General features: G+C 37.9%; 1 protein-coding gene across 1 annotated transcript in view; it reads right to left on the reverse strand.

The window, feature by feature from the left end:
* Positions 1 to 17,314, reverse strand: part of LOC139719013 (uncharacterized) — a 73,053-nt gene continuing 55,739 nt past the window's right edge. The window contains exons 6-9 of the mRNA XM_071630454.1: positions 12,314 to 12,451; positions 5,685 to 6,050; positions 1,647 to 1,913; positions 1 to 404 (exon numbers count right to left, since the gene is read on the reverse strand). Of these exons, the coding sequence (XP_071486555.1) occupies positions 1 to 404; positions 1,647 to 1,913; positions 5,685 to 6,050; positions 12,314 to 12,451 (1,175 nt within the window). The remainder of the gene's footprint in view (positions 405 to 1,646; positions 1,914 to 5,684; positions 6,051 to 12,313; positions 12,452 to 17,314) is intronic.

Here is a 17,314-nt window from a genome sequence, read left to right on the forward strand (position 1 = left end):
CTACTGGAAACAAAGGTTCCGTGCCGTCTCATCTTCATAACTTATTATGATACTGCTCGTAATGTTAGTACCTATAATCATGTTAAAGACAGTATTCTTTTCTGACTGTCTGATATCGACAGAAAAAAATACAAGAAGAATCACCAAACTAAAGACGAAAGGCGTTTGGACTCTGTTACTGCAGCGAACACTACTGAGGAAAATACGGATTAATGGGAAACTGCGATTTTCAAACACAGTAATGGCTTGGCTGTCGAAATGAAGATGTTTACCTGTTTCACAATTACTGCCTCGGAATCCTGGTCGGCAAACGCATTCTCCGGTCACATAATGACAAATGCCCCCAGCGTTACAGTCCCGACAGTCATTCGAGCAATCCATTCCATACTTCTTGGAGGGACAATCTGTGAGAAGGATAGTCCGTTTAACCGTGATATCACGATAGAATAATTTTCCGTGAAACAAATTACCTATAGTATCCAGTGCAATAAGTCGAAAGCACATGAAAGAAGCCATTTATTTGTAGGCCGTGTCACACCTTTCTGCGCAAGCTTCGCGGGCTTCTTGCGAGGGGGGTGGGGGTGGGGATTTTCAAGCACGCAGGAGAATTTTCAGCGGGCGAACAAGAATGTTTGCGAGTTTCCGCACTGGTATCTTACCTGCTAGACGCGTGCTATTTACCTTCTACTTGCGTGTATTCCGTGTGACCTGCGTGAAAGCTTTGGAACCGATCCGTTTTCTGTTACGAGCGACTAACGGATACTGAGAAGTACCTGTGTTGGGGTTACCTGCGAGGTGCTACCGGTAAGGGTCTCCTACTGGTGTTCTGCCTATACCTCTGCGAGCAAACGTACACGACTAACTCGGAATAAGTTTTGTTTATGCTCAAGGCTTTGTCATACCGTATCTGGGGAAGTTTTGCAGCTTGACTTGATGGGGAAACAGATTTGCTATCCGGACCTCTCCGCAGTTGGTCCGCACCTGACAGTACCTAGGCTTATAGCGCGTATCTCGCCTGTAGTTGCCATGAGGTGCGCACGCAAGTCCGATTTGACCGCAGCCAAGTTTTGAGCATGACCAAAACTTTTCTGAGTGAAACGCGGGAATGCCCGGGGAGGTCCACGCAGAACGCCAGTAGGTCGGAGGCCCTTAGCGGCAGCAGCTCGCAGGCAACTCCCACGCAGGTACTTCGCGGCAGTCCCCTTATGCAGCCAAGATAATGACATTCTGTGGACCTTCTGCCATTCCTTCAGCGGAATTCCTTCACTGAGTTGTCAGCCCCCACGCGCTTGGCACACAGGTCACACAGTATACCCGCAAGCAAAATTTAAGTAGAACGCATCCAGCAAGTAAGAGATATGCACTGACTCGCCAAAATCATTGTCCGTCCTCAGAAATTGTCCGGTATGCTGGAGAAATCCCTACAACCAACAACCAAGCGTTGCTAGCCCGGAAAGGTGTGACAGGGCCTAAACATTGTTGCGGGTAAAAAGATTTGCGTGCGCACCTCCGGGCGACTACGGGTGAGATACGTGCTAGGTACTGTAAAAATTGTTCTTCGCAAGTCGCATAATGTTGATTTTACCCTTTTGAACGAGAAATGAAAGTAAATAATATACCGGTCAATGAAAGTGTTTTTGTCTAACCTCTGACAAAGAGCTTCACAATAGCATGTTCTCCAGTTTCCCTGTTGCCGTCAATGTAGCATTCATAAATGCCTTCATCGGACTTCCTGACGTCACTGAGGGTTACTGATGTCAATCCACGCCAAGCAGTTATGACGTCATCTCCGTTGCGCCTCCAGACGAGGTTCCCTTGATTTAACCCACTTCTCATTTGCACTGTTAGGGTCATGGTTTCACCCACTCCAATTGTGTAAGACTGCTTTTCTGCCCATACCTCAGAATTATAATCTGAAATGAAGTCAAAAGATAACAATACTATACAAGAAATACTCAGGCCTTTTGCATAATAATGTTATTGACCTAACTCGGATAAGATCTTTGCTGTTTTGAAAAATAGCTTCCAACGTTTCAATATATCCCCATAAAACACATAAAATCCGCGTTCAAGCATGGCCGAAACAAGGAACGATTGCAAAACTGTGTTTGTTGTCCGAGTATGTCTTTTAAGCTCTTTATTCAGTGAAGAAACTCTTACTGTGATCAAGTGATAGTAATAAGACCATTTCCATATCCATATCGATGGTTTTCTAAACGCAGAATTGACATAAACACCGCTTTTACAATCGGTTTCCAAATCATGCCTTATCCATTTGAAGGCAATTGTACCAAAATTATGATCTTATTCAAGACAACTGCAGTACAATGGACTTGACCTTGTTACAATAACTTTGAAACAATACCTACATAACACACTCTGTTACCCTCCAGATTGTCGAAGGCATTCAAGAATAGCATGCTTAATAGTAGAAAATCATTTTGGAGATCGAACCATTGATCTATAAAGTGCATCCTTTAATGCAGCAAGCATCTATCTGATTCGATATTCTCCTTATATTCTCCAGTTTATGATACCTAGGTAGCATGTAACTTGCCCCTATATTTTCAGAAACGTAACACCAAACCAGCTGGAAAACAATAAACCAGATAAACAACTTTATTCAAATCAGTTTAAGATGTCACGGAGCCATGCACCAGGGACAAAAAGTTATCTCAACACAACATGCCAATTCAAAACACCAGCGTTTCACAAACAGCACAGAATTTTCTCAAAAGTTGACATTTGAACATCTAGTTATGACTCTTCCCACTATTGGACATAAAGGGAAAAAATACTTCATAATTATTTCAAACCAAATCATCTAATTTTAGCGGTGTTTTTTCGATCGTTAACAGCCCACTAACGATTGCCCCGATATATATGTGACCCTGCACCACAAAACAAACAATAAGTCGCCAGACATGATTTTTCAGTTAAGACCACATTCTGAAAGAACAGACTTTAAGCTTTAAAATGATGTATAACTAGAATCAAGTGGACTCTCCTAACCTATCTAAATATTGAAAAGAAAGCACAATCTCAGGAAAAGTGTGAACTGAGAAAAGAGGCTATGAAGTATTGTGTCTATTCAAGCACTTAATCTTTACCAAACCGTGCTAGCTGTGCGATGAATGGGACAAAAAACAGGAAGTAAACCACCTGAGTAACAACAATGAAGGAATTATCAGATGAAAGTGAAATTGAATATGCCTCATTAACACATTCTGCATGTTCTGTCCATAATCAATGCCAACTTTCAAAGCAGTAGCATTATCCTTTCAAAAGTTATTAGAGTTGAAAGTGAAGAGCGTGTACAAGGTTTTTTTTTCAGAAATGAAAAAGAGACTCTAAAGACACACCTAATCACACTATTCTACCAAAAATATTCGAGATAAACTGCTAGAAACACACTTTCCAGCCCGTTTTATGACCCCAAATTTTAGCATAATGTAAAAGAAGACTTGCTCTTTCAGGAAATATGAAAAAGTCAAGATCGGCTAGGTTGACCCATTTCACTTATTTTCAGTCCTCACGCAAAATCAGTGTGTGCGACTTTTTGTTCGTTTTGTGGTGCACGGTGACATATTATGTATGTATGTATGTATAATATAAAATATATCATTATCATTATTATTATTGTTATCATTATCATTATCAGTATTATTATTAATATTATTATTATTATTATCATCGTCATTAACGCGATTTCCAGCCATAGTGGAAATGCGGAATGAATTATACTTTGGGGGAAATTTCATGAAAAGCATGAACCTATTAAAAAAAAAATGCAAATATTGCCCTTTTTGAAAACATTATGCTCAATGCAAATTGAACTGTGAAGAGGACAAAATGCATCATATCCCACTAAATTCTGTATGATAATTAGAAAATACAACTCTTTTTCTGAGAAAAGAGGACAAATTCCCCCTATGGCCCGTTTTCTAGACACATCCAAATATATACACCATTTTATTTTGCATCCCTGCCAATCTTCCCTATCATTGTATTGATGGTACAGTCCTCAAGCTATTCCCTACACACAGTGCCATCTGTGCCCTACTGTGGAGTAGTCCTCAGGCCCTATAGATCAATCATAAGGCTTTGAAAAACGTCAAAATCGTTAAGGCGAATCAACATTTTCCCCTTCGGTACGAATTCCCTTAAGATAATTCCTTTTCGGACGTATATCTCCCCTATGAACTTTGTATACTTATATATACATATATATATATATATATATATATATATGTTAAAACAAACAGGAAATTGTGTTTCAGCAAGGCTTATTTTTTGACACTGTGTTGTTTTGTTTTTTGTAAAATAATGTGATAATTTTAAGGTGTGTCTTTAATAGAGTCCTCTTTTCGCTTCTTAAAACCCTGGACATATTTCTTTACTTTCAACTCTTATAACTTTAGAAAGAGTAATGCTACTGCTTTGACAGCTGGTATCAATAATGGACAGAATGTGTTAATAAAGCGTGCTCAATTTCATCTGATAATCTCTTCATTGCTGTTGCTCTAGGGGTTTACATCCTTTTATTATCTTTTTGGTTAAATTCATTGCACAGCTAGCACTACTTGTTAAAAATCAAGCGCTTGAATAGACCCTGTACCTCAGAGCCCCCTTTTCTCAGTTCTCTCTTTTCCAGAGTGTGTTCTATTTTCCCATCGTTAAGATGGCTAAGGAAAGCCTATTTGAAAAGAGTTATACATATTTTAAAGAATAAAGTATGCTCTTTCAGAATCTGCTCTTTAATACCCAAAAGTCCATGTCTCGCGACTTTTTGTTGGTTTTGTGATGCAGGGTCGTATATACATATAAACATACATATGTTAACATTGTCTAGTCATTCAATGCGGCAGAAATTTTATTTTCACTGGTGTCATATTACCAAAAAACAAAAAAATAATAATACTCAAATACAATCATACAGTCAGCCTCGACATCTTGCCAAGTCAAAGCGAGTTATTATTATGACTAAAACACAGTTATTTGGTTCGAAACTTTTTGTTCATCTTACATGTTGAATTCACCCAAAGTTAGGATTGCACACAGCTATAACTATGAGGATTAAGTCATAGAGGGTTAGATTTGAGGTGATGTAACAGTTTCATCTGTCACTTTCTGACATCCAAAAAAAAAAATCATTTGTAGTTTTCAATAAATTTGAAAAAAAAAACATGGGATAAAGGCTGATTTTAACGAAAGTCCTATTATTCTCTCTTTCTGATTGTGAATATCTGATGGCATGGCATAACAACCTCATTTGAGTGTGTTGTAATCGGGGATATTTTTGTCATTCTTTGCTTCATACTTTACTGAGAGATTTCTGACCCAACAGGAAAATCTGAAAAAGTCACGACCATGTAAATTACAACAGCTATAGATACAGACAAGTGCACGTTCATGTGAGTTAGAGACTTGATGTTACATGTCATTGTCCCTGTCTGAACGGGTTTATGGATCCATGCGAAAGGATCCCATGATATTCCCCCATAAATATCACAATTTTCACTCTGAAACATCCAAATATACAAACGCTTTAGAAGATAATATGCAGTGAAAATAAAAATGACTGCGGTACCAGCAGAGTTAAGGAGGGAATAACAACATCCCCTCATCCCACCACCCTTAGACCCCCCCCCCCCCCTCCCCCAAGAAAAAAAAAACACTCTTACCACCTCGGTATTCGTTGATCATGACTACTCTTTCCATTCTGCCCTTGTAGCTTACTGCCGTCCTGAACGCTCCAGTTCTAGCAGCCCCTCCAATTAACCTGTTGAAAGTCGCGCGTAACGAGCGGCTGGTAGAAAATGTTCTTGCAGTTTGAAAAGTGCCTTCTGGTAAACCTGAATCATGCCACCCTTGCCCTCCTTCAGTCACTCCATGGCCTGTCTCCCCCGGTCCAGTGTCCACCTCTCGCCCGATGTAGAATTCGATGGAAGAATGGGTCAGGTCTTCCATCATGAAAACGCCGATGAAATTATTACGCGTATCTTCAACTCCAGCATAGAGATTGAACGCAACCATGTCAACGATGTGCACTAGAATCAAAACCCAGAATCCATAATGTTTTTGTTTCTTTTGGTTGAGGAAAAATTCGAAAATGAATACTTAAAAAGTATTAAATGTTGCGTTTTCATAAGGCAAATTATTATATTGATAAATCCTAAAGTTAGGACGATCTTCTTTAGGGATTCGTGCACTCAATTACACTCCACAAAATACACACGTACAAACAGTGTTTTTTAATGTAATTTTTACTCAATGGGGGAAAAACTTCTTTAATGAGGTCTGAATAATATACAAATAAATATATATATATATATATATATATATATATATATATATATATATATATGTATATATGTATGTATATATATATATATATATATGTATATATAGATATGTATATAGATATATATATGTTTATATATATACTCATTTATGTAGACTAAATCAATCGCCGTTTTCTTACAGACAGGAATTAAACAAATTATCACAACAGGAAACTGCATACGTCACGGACGCCTGATGTGGCTTTGGTAGTAAAATCTAGCCGTGACAGCAGCATTTCTTTACTCTGTCGAAGACTTCTACATTCCATGCGCCATATATCGTCAGTCACTATCGTGTGCAAGTCACGAGACCGACACCCACGAGTCATACAGCTCACAAGTCATACAGCCCATGAGTTATACGGCTCACGAGTCACACAGCCCATGAGTTCGACACTACACAATAAAGGCTCACGAAACTGACAGTACACAAAAGAGGCTCACGAGACCGACACTAGGCAAAGAGGGTTCACGAAACCGACACTACGCAAAAAAGGCTCAAGAAACCGACACTAGGCAAAGAATTCTCACGAGACCGACAGGATGAACAGCGCCATATACATGTCAATTACTCAAATGTACCTGTACAGGGTGTTCCATGAATGAGAAAATTACATACAAGCGGGTGCAATTTCGTTATGCTATCGAGCGTGAAATTGTAACTACTTAGATAAGCAGCACCATCTATAGACCAATTAAATGTATAGGGTGTCCAGATAATGGCATAAGGAAGATATAAGAGATTGAAAATGAAAGTTGCCAGGGGATTACCCCATCAATTGCCCTCCCTCACCCCTGCCCTGTTAAAGATCTATTGTTTTTGCGTGTTTGAGTGTTTGTGAAAAAAATAAACAAAATTCAGTGAAAGTGCACGAGAAGTTTCAACATTAATTTCGAAAATGCCAAAGCACCCTCGTTTCCCTTTCCCCAAAGCATATGCCGGTATACACCTACTCAGAAAAGGAAAACAAAATGATGTGGACATTTAGATCCACCAACTAAAATACCCAGGTGCAGTGAAATGAAGTTTACAAGAAAATACTTCACAAGGTGGACAATACTGCAGTGCACACCTGCTTTACATGATATGGAGGAGGAGTAGTCTTCTGCAAATGTGTTGATTTAGTATAAACTTACAGAAAATTATATTATTATAATCGTCTTTCAAGTTAGCTTGAAAGATTGGGGAAAAGAAGATGCATCCATGAAAACAGGTATTCTATTTTATGAACAATATACCGTTTTGAGGAGAATAATATTTCAAACACAAGCTACAATTCGAGGTGATTGCTGGGATATTAAAACGTTTTCATCCTTTGAATGTCATAAAGATACAGAAAAAAAAAAATACAAATTGAACTCTAAGCAGGTGGGTATAAGCAAGAGGATATAAAATCTTATTATGGCCTATTTAACTAGTGAAGCGAGAAAGAAAAGGGCGAAAAAATACATTCTTTCCACCGTCTAGCTAGAAAGTGGAAAAGCCTATTAAAAATAGCACGATTGCACCAAATAAATCATACACAGTTCTTGTCCTCTATTACTTTTTCATACCTTTTTATTTGGGGGGAGGGGGCATGCAGAGGACAATTTTATTACAAATAAAAGAAAATTTGGTAGCAGTGTCGCTCCCCGTTACGTGACAGAACTGCCCTCTAAAAGCCTCACGTGCAATAATTCATATTTTATGTCGTTGATAATAATCATGTAGATGTTGCTGTACTAATTAGTTACAATCTCTCGCTCGATAGCGTGACAAAATTGCACACGCCAGTATTTAATTTTCTCATTCTTGGAACATCCTGTACAGGTACATATTTGTAATTGACATGTAGATGGCCCTATTCATCCTGTCGGTCTCGTGAGCCTTCTTTGCCTAGTGTTGGTCTCGTGAGCCTTCTTTGCCGAGTGTCGGTCCCGTGAGCCTCTTTTGCGTATTGTCAGTCTCGTGTGCTTTCTCTGCTTAGTGTCAGTCTCGTGAGCCTTTATTGTGTAATGTGGGTCTTGTGAGCCTCTTGTGCGTAGTGCCGAACTCATGGGTGTATGACTCGTGAGCCGTACAACCCATGGGCTGTATGACTCATGGACCTATTTTTATGTCGGTCTCCTGGGATGACCCAATAGAGCTCACGAGTCATGCAGCCCGTGAGTTCGACACTAAGCAAAGCCCAAGAGTCTGACACTAGGCAAAGAAGGCCCACGAGACCGACAGGATGGACAGCGCCATCTTTTATGTTAACTACGAATATGTTTCTCTACAGGGTGTTGCATCAATGACATAAAAGGGGAAAATACTGCCGGTTGCGCTTTCTTCACACTATTTAGGTCGAGATTGTTTAGAACTGCATTTGTATAGGCAAGGTATTGTTACTTGCGTAGATCGCTGCTTCGCACATTCGGCTGCGACATGCATATGACTGAATATTATGAAAACCGTTTAAGAAATTTCTAGCTTCTAACTTTTTATAGCTGTTTAGTACTCCCTGACACAGTTTTAAACATATTTAAGCTTTGGACAAATTAAAACATGCATTACATGCAAAATGATACATTGATTCAGTGTATGTATATGAGAGAGTGTCATCATCTTTTGTTGCTGCTGTTGTTGTTGTTGTTGTTGTTGTTGTTCTTGTTCTTGTTGACTACCATTAGATTCTTTTGTTCTCCATAACCTGATTCGTCAAACCAATGCAGATTAAAGATATCACAAGAATATTACTTGAAATCTCGAAATCCGTGTATGGTAGCTTAACCACTCATTCATGTCTTGCCCATTCAATCTGCATTTGGATATAATTTGCATATATAAATTTTGTTTACTTCCTACATATTTCGTTGAATTTGTATCTGATCTTCATATACATGTAACTACAAACGGTGTTCCCTATGAAATATGACTCCCAAAATAATGAAAACATTGGCAATATGCTATTATGATATATGCATGACAACTCATATATTTTCCCTAATTTGATTGTCAAAATAAAAGTTAATTAAAGTTGATGGATGATACTGTAGTAAATGTGACCGTGCATCACAAAACGAACAAAGAGTCGCACCCCTTGGTTTTGCGTGAGGACTCATTAAAGGTGGAATAGATCAACCGAGTCAATTTTGAATTTGTCTTATTTTCTGAAAGAGCTATCCTTCTACATTATCCTTTAGTTTGGGATCATAAGATTGATGTGAAAATGTGTTTTCAGCAGTTTTTCTACTACCCTTTAATGGGGGAGAATAGAATGACCGGGTATGTCTTTAAAAAAAAACCCTTTTTATTTTTTGAAATCCTTTACATAATCTTCACTCTTAAGTCCAATAAATTTTAAAAGGATAACGCTACTGCTTTGAAAGTTGACATTGTTCATGGACAGAATCGATTGTCTTAATGAAGCATGGCCCAATCCAGCTTAATCTAATAATCCCTTCATTGTTGTTGGTCCGGTGGATTACATCCTGTGTTTTGTCCCTTTCATTGCACGGCTAGCCTGGCTTGGTGAAGATTAAAGCGCTTGAATAGACCCTGTACTTCAGAGCCTCTTTTCTCACTTCACGCTTTTCCAGAGTGTGTGCTTTCTTTCTAGTATCTAGATAGGTTAGAAGAGTCCATTTGAATTGAGTTATACATCATGTCAAAGCTTAGAGTCTGTTCTTCTAGAATCTGCCCTTAAGTGAAAAAATCCATATCTGGTGACTTTTTGTTGGTTTTGTGATGCAATGTCACAAATTCATGTCTGTAGCCTTAACTTCTGTTTGTGCGATTGAAGCAACGTTGAGTTGTCAATCATAGAGAGTTTCCAAGAAGTTCTAGTCTTCAAAAATAAAAAGTAATGAATTGATAGCCATTTTGATAATCCATTTATTTATTTTTTTATTTATCTACTTCTTTATTCATTTTTCAATCTTGTTTTCACAGGGTAGATCCTTCGAGTTGAAAACTGTTGTTCTTGGAGGCCCTGCATATGGAAAATACACACATGTATCTATAAACAACAAATCACCATAACATCATCAAAAACTATTGCAGAACATGTAACAAACATAACATATATCACTCCTTGCAGAATGAAACAATTATACATATCTAATCATGAAGAATATGTGGCTGCATACTACATAGGTTTGCACTATTTTGAATCTTGCTTACAGACCGTATCATTTAATCAACTCAGCATACTTCTGTCTGTGAATGTTCTCAGTCATCCAGGTAAAGTATCACATGAACAATATTGGTAAATCTAGTCAACTGGACTTTTTGGAGTAGCGACGTTTCGCGTCCGCTCCGGAACGCTTCATCAGGCCGACTGATCTTTGGCGGCAATTGGTTGTTGACCCGTAACACTTACAGGGTCGGGGAATTTCGGAAAGCGCCGAGGAATTCTCCGAATTATGCTCGAATTATGCCGAAAGAAAAGTGCGATATCCAACATTTGCTCTAAAATTCGTAGAGCATCCACTTTTTTTTTTTAAAAATCCCACTATAGACAATGATAACCATGGCCGAATGTAGATGTCAGTTTTGTTTTGTTTTGTTTTGTTTTGTTTTGTTTTTTGAGGGGGGGGGGATACCTGAAAAATTCAAGGAGTTAATACGCAAACGAGGGTGCTTTTGTATTTTTGGAATTGAATTGGAAAGATCTGGTGCATATTCTAAGTGAACATATTAATTTTTGCATGAACACTCAAACATGTACGCACAAATAAAGGTATTGAAAATACCAGGGTTGCGGGAGCGTAACCAACGCGATTACGTCCTAGCAACTCCACTTTTCCATCACTCATTTCTTCCTTAGGACATTATCGGGAAACCCTATACAATCACGCGCTCTGAATTCGTTTAAAGGACAAGTTCACCTTCATAAACATAAGGATTGAGAGAATGTAGCAATATTAGTAGAACACATCATTGAAAGTTTGAGGAAAATCAGATAATCCGTTCAAAAGTTATGAATTTTTGAAGTTTTTGTGCAGTACCCGCTGGATGAGAAGACTACTGCAGTGTATGAATAACTTAGATGTCACATGCGTACAACAATATAAGGAAAATATAAAGAGAATTTCACAAAATTCCATCTTTTGAAAAAAGTACAAATTCCCCTGACTCGTTACCGACAAATGTTATGGGTAATATTATTCCCCCTGCATTTAGAAAGAGGCAAGTCAAGTGCTCTTTTATTATGCGAAAAAAGTGAAAATATGTTGAATTTCTTTTACATTTTCTTTATATTGTTGTACGCATATGACTCACAAGCTGTAGTAGTCTCCTCATCCAGCGGTTCCAACACAAAAATTAAAAAAAATCATAACTTTTGCATCGATTGTAAAATTTTCCTCAAGCTTTCACTGATGTGTTCTACTAATAATGTTGCATTTTCTCAATCCTTATGTTTATGAAGGTGAACTTGTCCTTTAAAGATGGCACTGTTCATCCTGTCCGTGGGCGTTCTTTGCCTAGCGTCGGTCTCGTGAGCCTTTTTTTTTTGTGCGTGTGTGTGTAGTGTCGGTCTCAGCAGCCTTTTCTGCGTAGTGTCGAACTCATGGGCTGTATAACTCATGGGCCTATTTTACTTGATGTCGAACTCATGGGCTTTCTTAACCAGTGTCGAACTCGTGGGCTGTATAACTAGTGGGTGGGCTGTATGACCCGTGGGATTTATGACTTGTGGGCCTTATAATTCGTGGCCTGTATGACTCATGAGTGTCGGTCTCGTGACGTGCACCCGTAGCCATAAAACTGGATGGGGTGATATTTATCACTTAAAGGTCTCTGCTAAATTTCGCTTTCATCTGCGAAGACGACGAAACAATGTCTTCAACAGATTACAGTGAAGTCTGGTCCATAACTAATGACTTTGTTTAATAATTGGAATTCACTGTTTATCATAGAAAAAAGGACAGTCATAGCGATCGAGTTTGTGTACAAACCGAAGGGAAAGCTTGTATAGAAATTTGCGTCTCGCTTCACTGCATACCTTGACACTGGGGACCATACCAGCCTGTATCACAGCCTCCTTGACCATCACAGGAACCAGTTACTGGGTCACATTGGTTGGATGACGCACAGTGACACGTCTGGGTGCAACCCGCACCGTACGTTCCAGCTGCACATCCTTGAGTAACACAACACATTCTGTCCGATAAGCCTTATGCATCGTCACAGTCATCTTTTCCTATAAGTCTGAATTTTTTGGTCTTCACACCAACACAACTAATAACATAACTGCTCCCATTTGCACCACATATAACATTTGATACATTATTATAAAAGTATGTATATACGTGTCTATAGTTTTGTGTATGTGTGTGTGTGTGTGTCTTTGCATCAGCTTTACTGGCTGCTCTAGCTAAATGAAGGCAATTCATCACTTACTGAACAGGCTTGCAATTGAATGTTTGTTTGTTTGTTTGTTTGTTTGTTTTTGTAAAATCTTGATAATAGTCAAACGGTCAAAGAGGCTCAAATGGGCGCTAGGGGCGTCTTTAAGAAAATCGATATAATGTGGGGTACCTCAGGGTTCTATTTTGGCGGCTTTGTTGTTCGGTATTAATTGCATAATCGATTTTTTTTTTCATTTTTTCATTTCATTTCATTTTTATTTCCTTTCCGGCCAAAGTATATAATATGACAATTGCATATAAATAAAATAAGTACAATGTAACTCTTACATATCCAAATGAAATTTAAATACACGTCATTTGTTTACAGAAAAATATAAACATACTTTAGTTGAAGAAATACATGGACAAAATGTGACTGAATCATAACAAAGAAAAGGTCGGAAATGGAGGGGACAGCTAAAAAGCCAAGCTTGTATATAGAATGCAGTCCCTTCGTGAGTCGTGAAAATTACAGTAAGATAGTGCAACGAGACAATTTGACATAATCCTCGGGAAACAGAACATAAAACGAGTACGCACACAAACGCACACACAGACAGAAACAAAGCTGCTCTCTTACATACGCGTGGAAAGAATAAACAGGAGGTCAAAGGCAAGAAGGGGACAGGAAGACAGGGGAAAGGGCAAAGGAGGAAGAGTTCAAGGGTCGATGCCATGGCACATGAGACTTCGGTCTTACCGAGAAGTGGACTATACCGGTATATGAATGATATATTATAACGGTTATGAAATAAATTGAACAAAGTTAAGACGTTAGCAGCAAAGAAATCAGTTAGCAGCTTTCAAAATGCAAATCCCCAGTGATATAAGAATTGATAAATATTTTCTTTGATTTCAAAGTAAAAGTGTTGAAACTTAGATATTCTTTTATGCTGCTGTCAAGGGAATTCCAGAATTTAGGTCCAGCGAAAGAGAATATAGATTTTGCAAAAATCGTCCTAAATGGAATATGAATGTACAGTTTTATTCTGAATAAACATGGAGTCAAACGCAAAAGGAAGGGAATTATTTATTAATTTGTACATAAACTGACCTAAATTCAAACAATACAAATCCTTAATTTTTAAAATATTATTTTGATAAAACAAGTCATTAGTATGACATCTCCACGATTCTCTACATATAATACGAAGAGCTTTTTTCTGCAATAATAATATTCTTTCTAGATTATTATGAGGAGTAAGTGTTGCCCCAGGCGAGAATGCCATAGTTCAGATAAGGTAAAATCAAAAATAAACATAACATTAATAAAACATTTTTGGGAAAATAAAACGTTTTTTGATTACGCCGACATTTCTAGAAATTGTACGGCAAATTGAATCAATATGCAAATTCCAGGTGAGCTTATATCAAGAATCAAACCTTAAAATCTAATTGAAGAAACTTCTTCTACGGCTATATTATACAAATGCATGTTCTGAGATAACTTTTCCAAAGAATTACTGAAAAGCATACATTTAGTTTTTTGAAGACTAATTGACAATTTGTTGACTCGAGTCCAGTTAAGTAACTTTTTTATCTCGATATTCATAGTAGTATCGATCAATATTATATGTAAGCTCTTCCCCATCTCTAAGTTCCTTTTTTTTTTTGCTGATGATACTTCCATTATTTTTTTAGTCTTATTGAGTGAACTACTTCCACATTGTGAAGCAACTAAAATCATTTTGGTGGATATTATGGTATTGAGGTACCATGAACGAGGAGATCTGATTGGTGTGTTTGCCTGACAGGGAATTGGTGTGGTGATCATGACTTCATAAAACAAAAAATAAATCTGCTCCCTTAAATGATCTCTTTAAAAAAAAAAAAAAAAGATTTATTTGGTATCTAAATGAGTTTTGGTTTAAGGAAGGTGGGCGTTCAGCCCATGTGTGATAGGTACGTTACTTGGACATTATTTACAACAAAAATAAAGGCATAGAAATAACGCATTTGTGTAATCAAACAAACATTATCTTTGGATGTAAATAAGACGAATTTTGTTCAATTCAGAAAAGCCAAGTCACAGGTTCTGAATGTCAATACGATATCAATTGATAGGTTTTCCTTTTGCGATAAGCAGGTCATTAGATTTGTAGGTACTACAATATTGATTCTCATTTAACATGGACCCTACAAAGGAACATCGGTGTACTTCGGAAATTGAAATATCATTTATCCCAACGATCCCTGGTCATTTTATACAATTCTCTTATTCTTCCTCACGTATCGTATTCAAATATAGTGAGGCGAAATTGTACTATTACTAAGCCGAATCCGCTGTATATACATCATTACTAATTCTACATATCTGTCTTTAGACAGAGCTGTTATGCCATCGAAAAAATACTTTGAATCTTCAAGACATTCCAATCTACAAACAGGTACATTCATGAACAGGTACATTACAAATCAATTCGCTCACTATTCCACATATATTTCACGTACAATTGAATATCCCCGCGTATGACTCTTCGCTCGGCAGACTACCACATTGTGAAACGGCAAGCCTCTTTTATCAAAGACATAAGCGTCTGGTACAACGAACTCGTTCCACTAAATCCTTGCACTTCGCTCTTTTCCTCTATGGTTCATCTAAGAAAATAGATGTTCCAAGCTAATATAATTGTCCTTGATATTCAGCCCTGAACTATAACAAAATATCATCCGATTTCTCCCATACTCTTTCTTTTGTTAATGATATTACAGAGCATTTCTCTGCATATTGAAACGGTTCCGTCAAGCGCATACATTACACCTAAAATATGCGCGTTAGAACTCACACTGTTTGGCACTATAGCTGTCACCTCCACAAACGGCACATTGTCACTTGTACACACCTACACCTCTATTTACAGGTAGTCAATGGTGCTGATTGTTTTGTTGTTGTTGTTGTTTTTTTTATAAAACACGCAGTCACTGTTCTTTAGGTATACGTGTTTGGGATACTAAGTTGAAATTAATGATTATATTTGTAGGTTTACTGGTGTTTTAAGTAATTTCAGAAGAGAGGGTCTCATTTACGTCAAGCTCTGCCCTGTTCTAGTACAGTATCGATTTCTCCCTTATTAACATATGAACACAGTAAAATTCTTCATGATGCTTAAATTCGTATGGTATTAGAGGTGATGTCGTTTCGAAATTGACAATTTCTACACTGACAAGTGACTGATTTAATGCTTTATTATCTCTTTTTTGTACTCTCTGTATCATTTCGATTTTATTTGTAACCCTGCATCACAAAACCAACAAGGAAAAGTAGAAATTACGCGGTGCGTAATATATGTCCCCGCCGGAAGTAGCATTTTGTAGCAAAATGTACGATACAGGTCAAAAATCAAGGTCAAAGGTCAAAGAAGTTAAAGGTCAAAATTCTGTGTAGAAGTTTTGAAGCCCTCACCTGCTGCCATCACATAAAGCAAACCGAATCGAAATCGGGTTAGAAATGGCGAAGGAGTAGCATTTTGTAGCCATTGCACAATATAGGTCAAAAAATCAAGGTCAAAGAAGTCAAAGAAGTCAAAGGTCAGAAGTTTTGAAGCCCTCACCTAGTGCCATCACATAAAGCAAACAGAATCGAAATCGGGTCAGAAATGGCGAAGGAGTAGCATTTTGTAGCAAAATGTACAATACAGGTCAAAAATCAAGGTCAAAGGTCAAAGAAGTCAAAGGTCAAAATTCTGTGTACAAGTTTTGAAGCCCTTACCTAGTGCCATCACATAAAGCAAACGGAATTGAAATCGGGTTAGAAATGGCGAAGGAGTAGCACTTTGTAGCCAATGTACAATATAGGTCAAAAATCAAGGTCAACGGTCAAAGAAGTCAAAGGTCAAAATTCTGTGTACAAGTTTTGAAGCCCCCACCTAGTGCCATGACATAAAGCAAACGGAATCGAAATCGGGTTAGAAATGGCGAAGGAGTAGCATTTTGTAGCAAAATGTACAATATAGGTCAAAGGTCAAGGTCAAAGGTCACAACTGAAATTCTGTGTAGAAGTTTCAAAGCTCCCACGTAGTGCTATCATATAAAGCAAACAGAATCAAAATTGGCTCATAAATGACAGAGAAGTAGCAAATTGAAGATTTTGATCACACACGGACGCACACACGCACACACGGACACACTACACACACACACACACACACACACACACGTACGGAGCCCGTTTCATAGAGCATAGAGCATAGAGCACATTGTGCTTTTCAAAAATATTGACGAGTCCTCTGGATATTTTGCCCCTGATGAAACTCATTTATTCTGCAGTATTAGCACGGATAATGAGACACATCATCATCCTTTCACTGTTATAATAATGGACATCGTTGAACTCAAAACTGCCAAGGTATATTGCGAGACATTTCATGTTTCTCGGTGGTAAAAAAAAAAAATCTTAAATAAGTACTGGTTAAAATTATGATGATGTTGATTCTGTTTATTGTGAAGCACCACCTGGGGGCAGATGAACCTGTGCTTTGGCAAGATGGCACTGAATTTGATTTATCAGCAAATAAACCACTTATTGTAATGCATTTACGGGTCCAGGGGTGGTTCCTTCAGGTAATTACGAGATACGTAGTAAACCATATTTTCCA

This window comes from Diadema antillarum, unplaced genomic scaffold (assembly GCF_040938485.1).
Source record: "Diadema antillarum isolate AM-2024a unplaced genomic scaffold, OU_Dant_1.0 scf00000103, whole genome shotgun sequence".
NCBI classification, from domain to species: Eukaryota; Metazoa; Echinodermata; class Echinoidea; order Diadematoida; family Diadematidae; genus Diadema; species Diadema antillarum.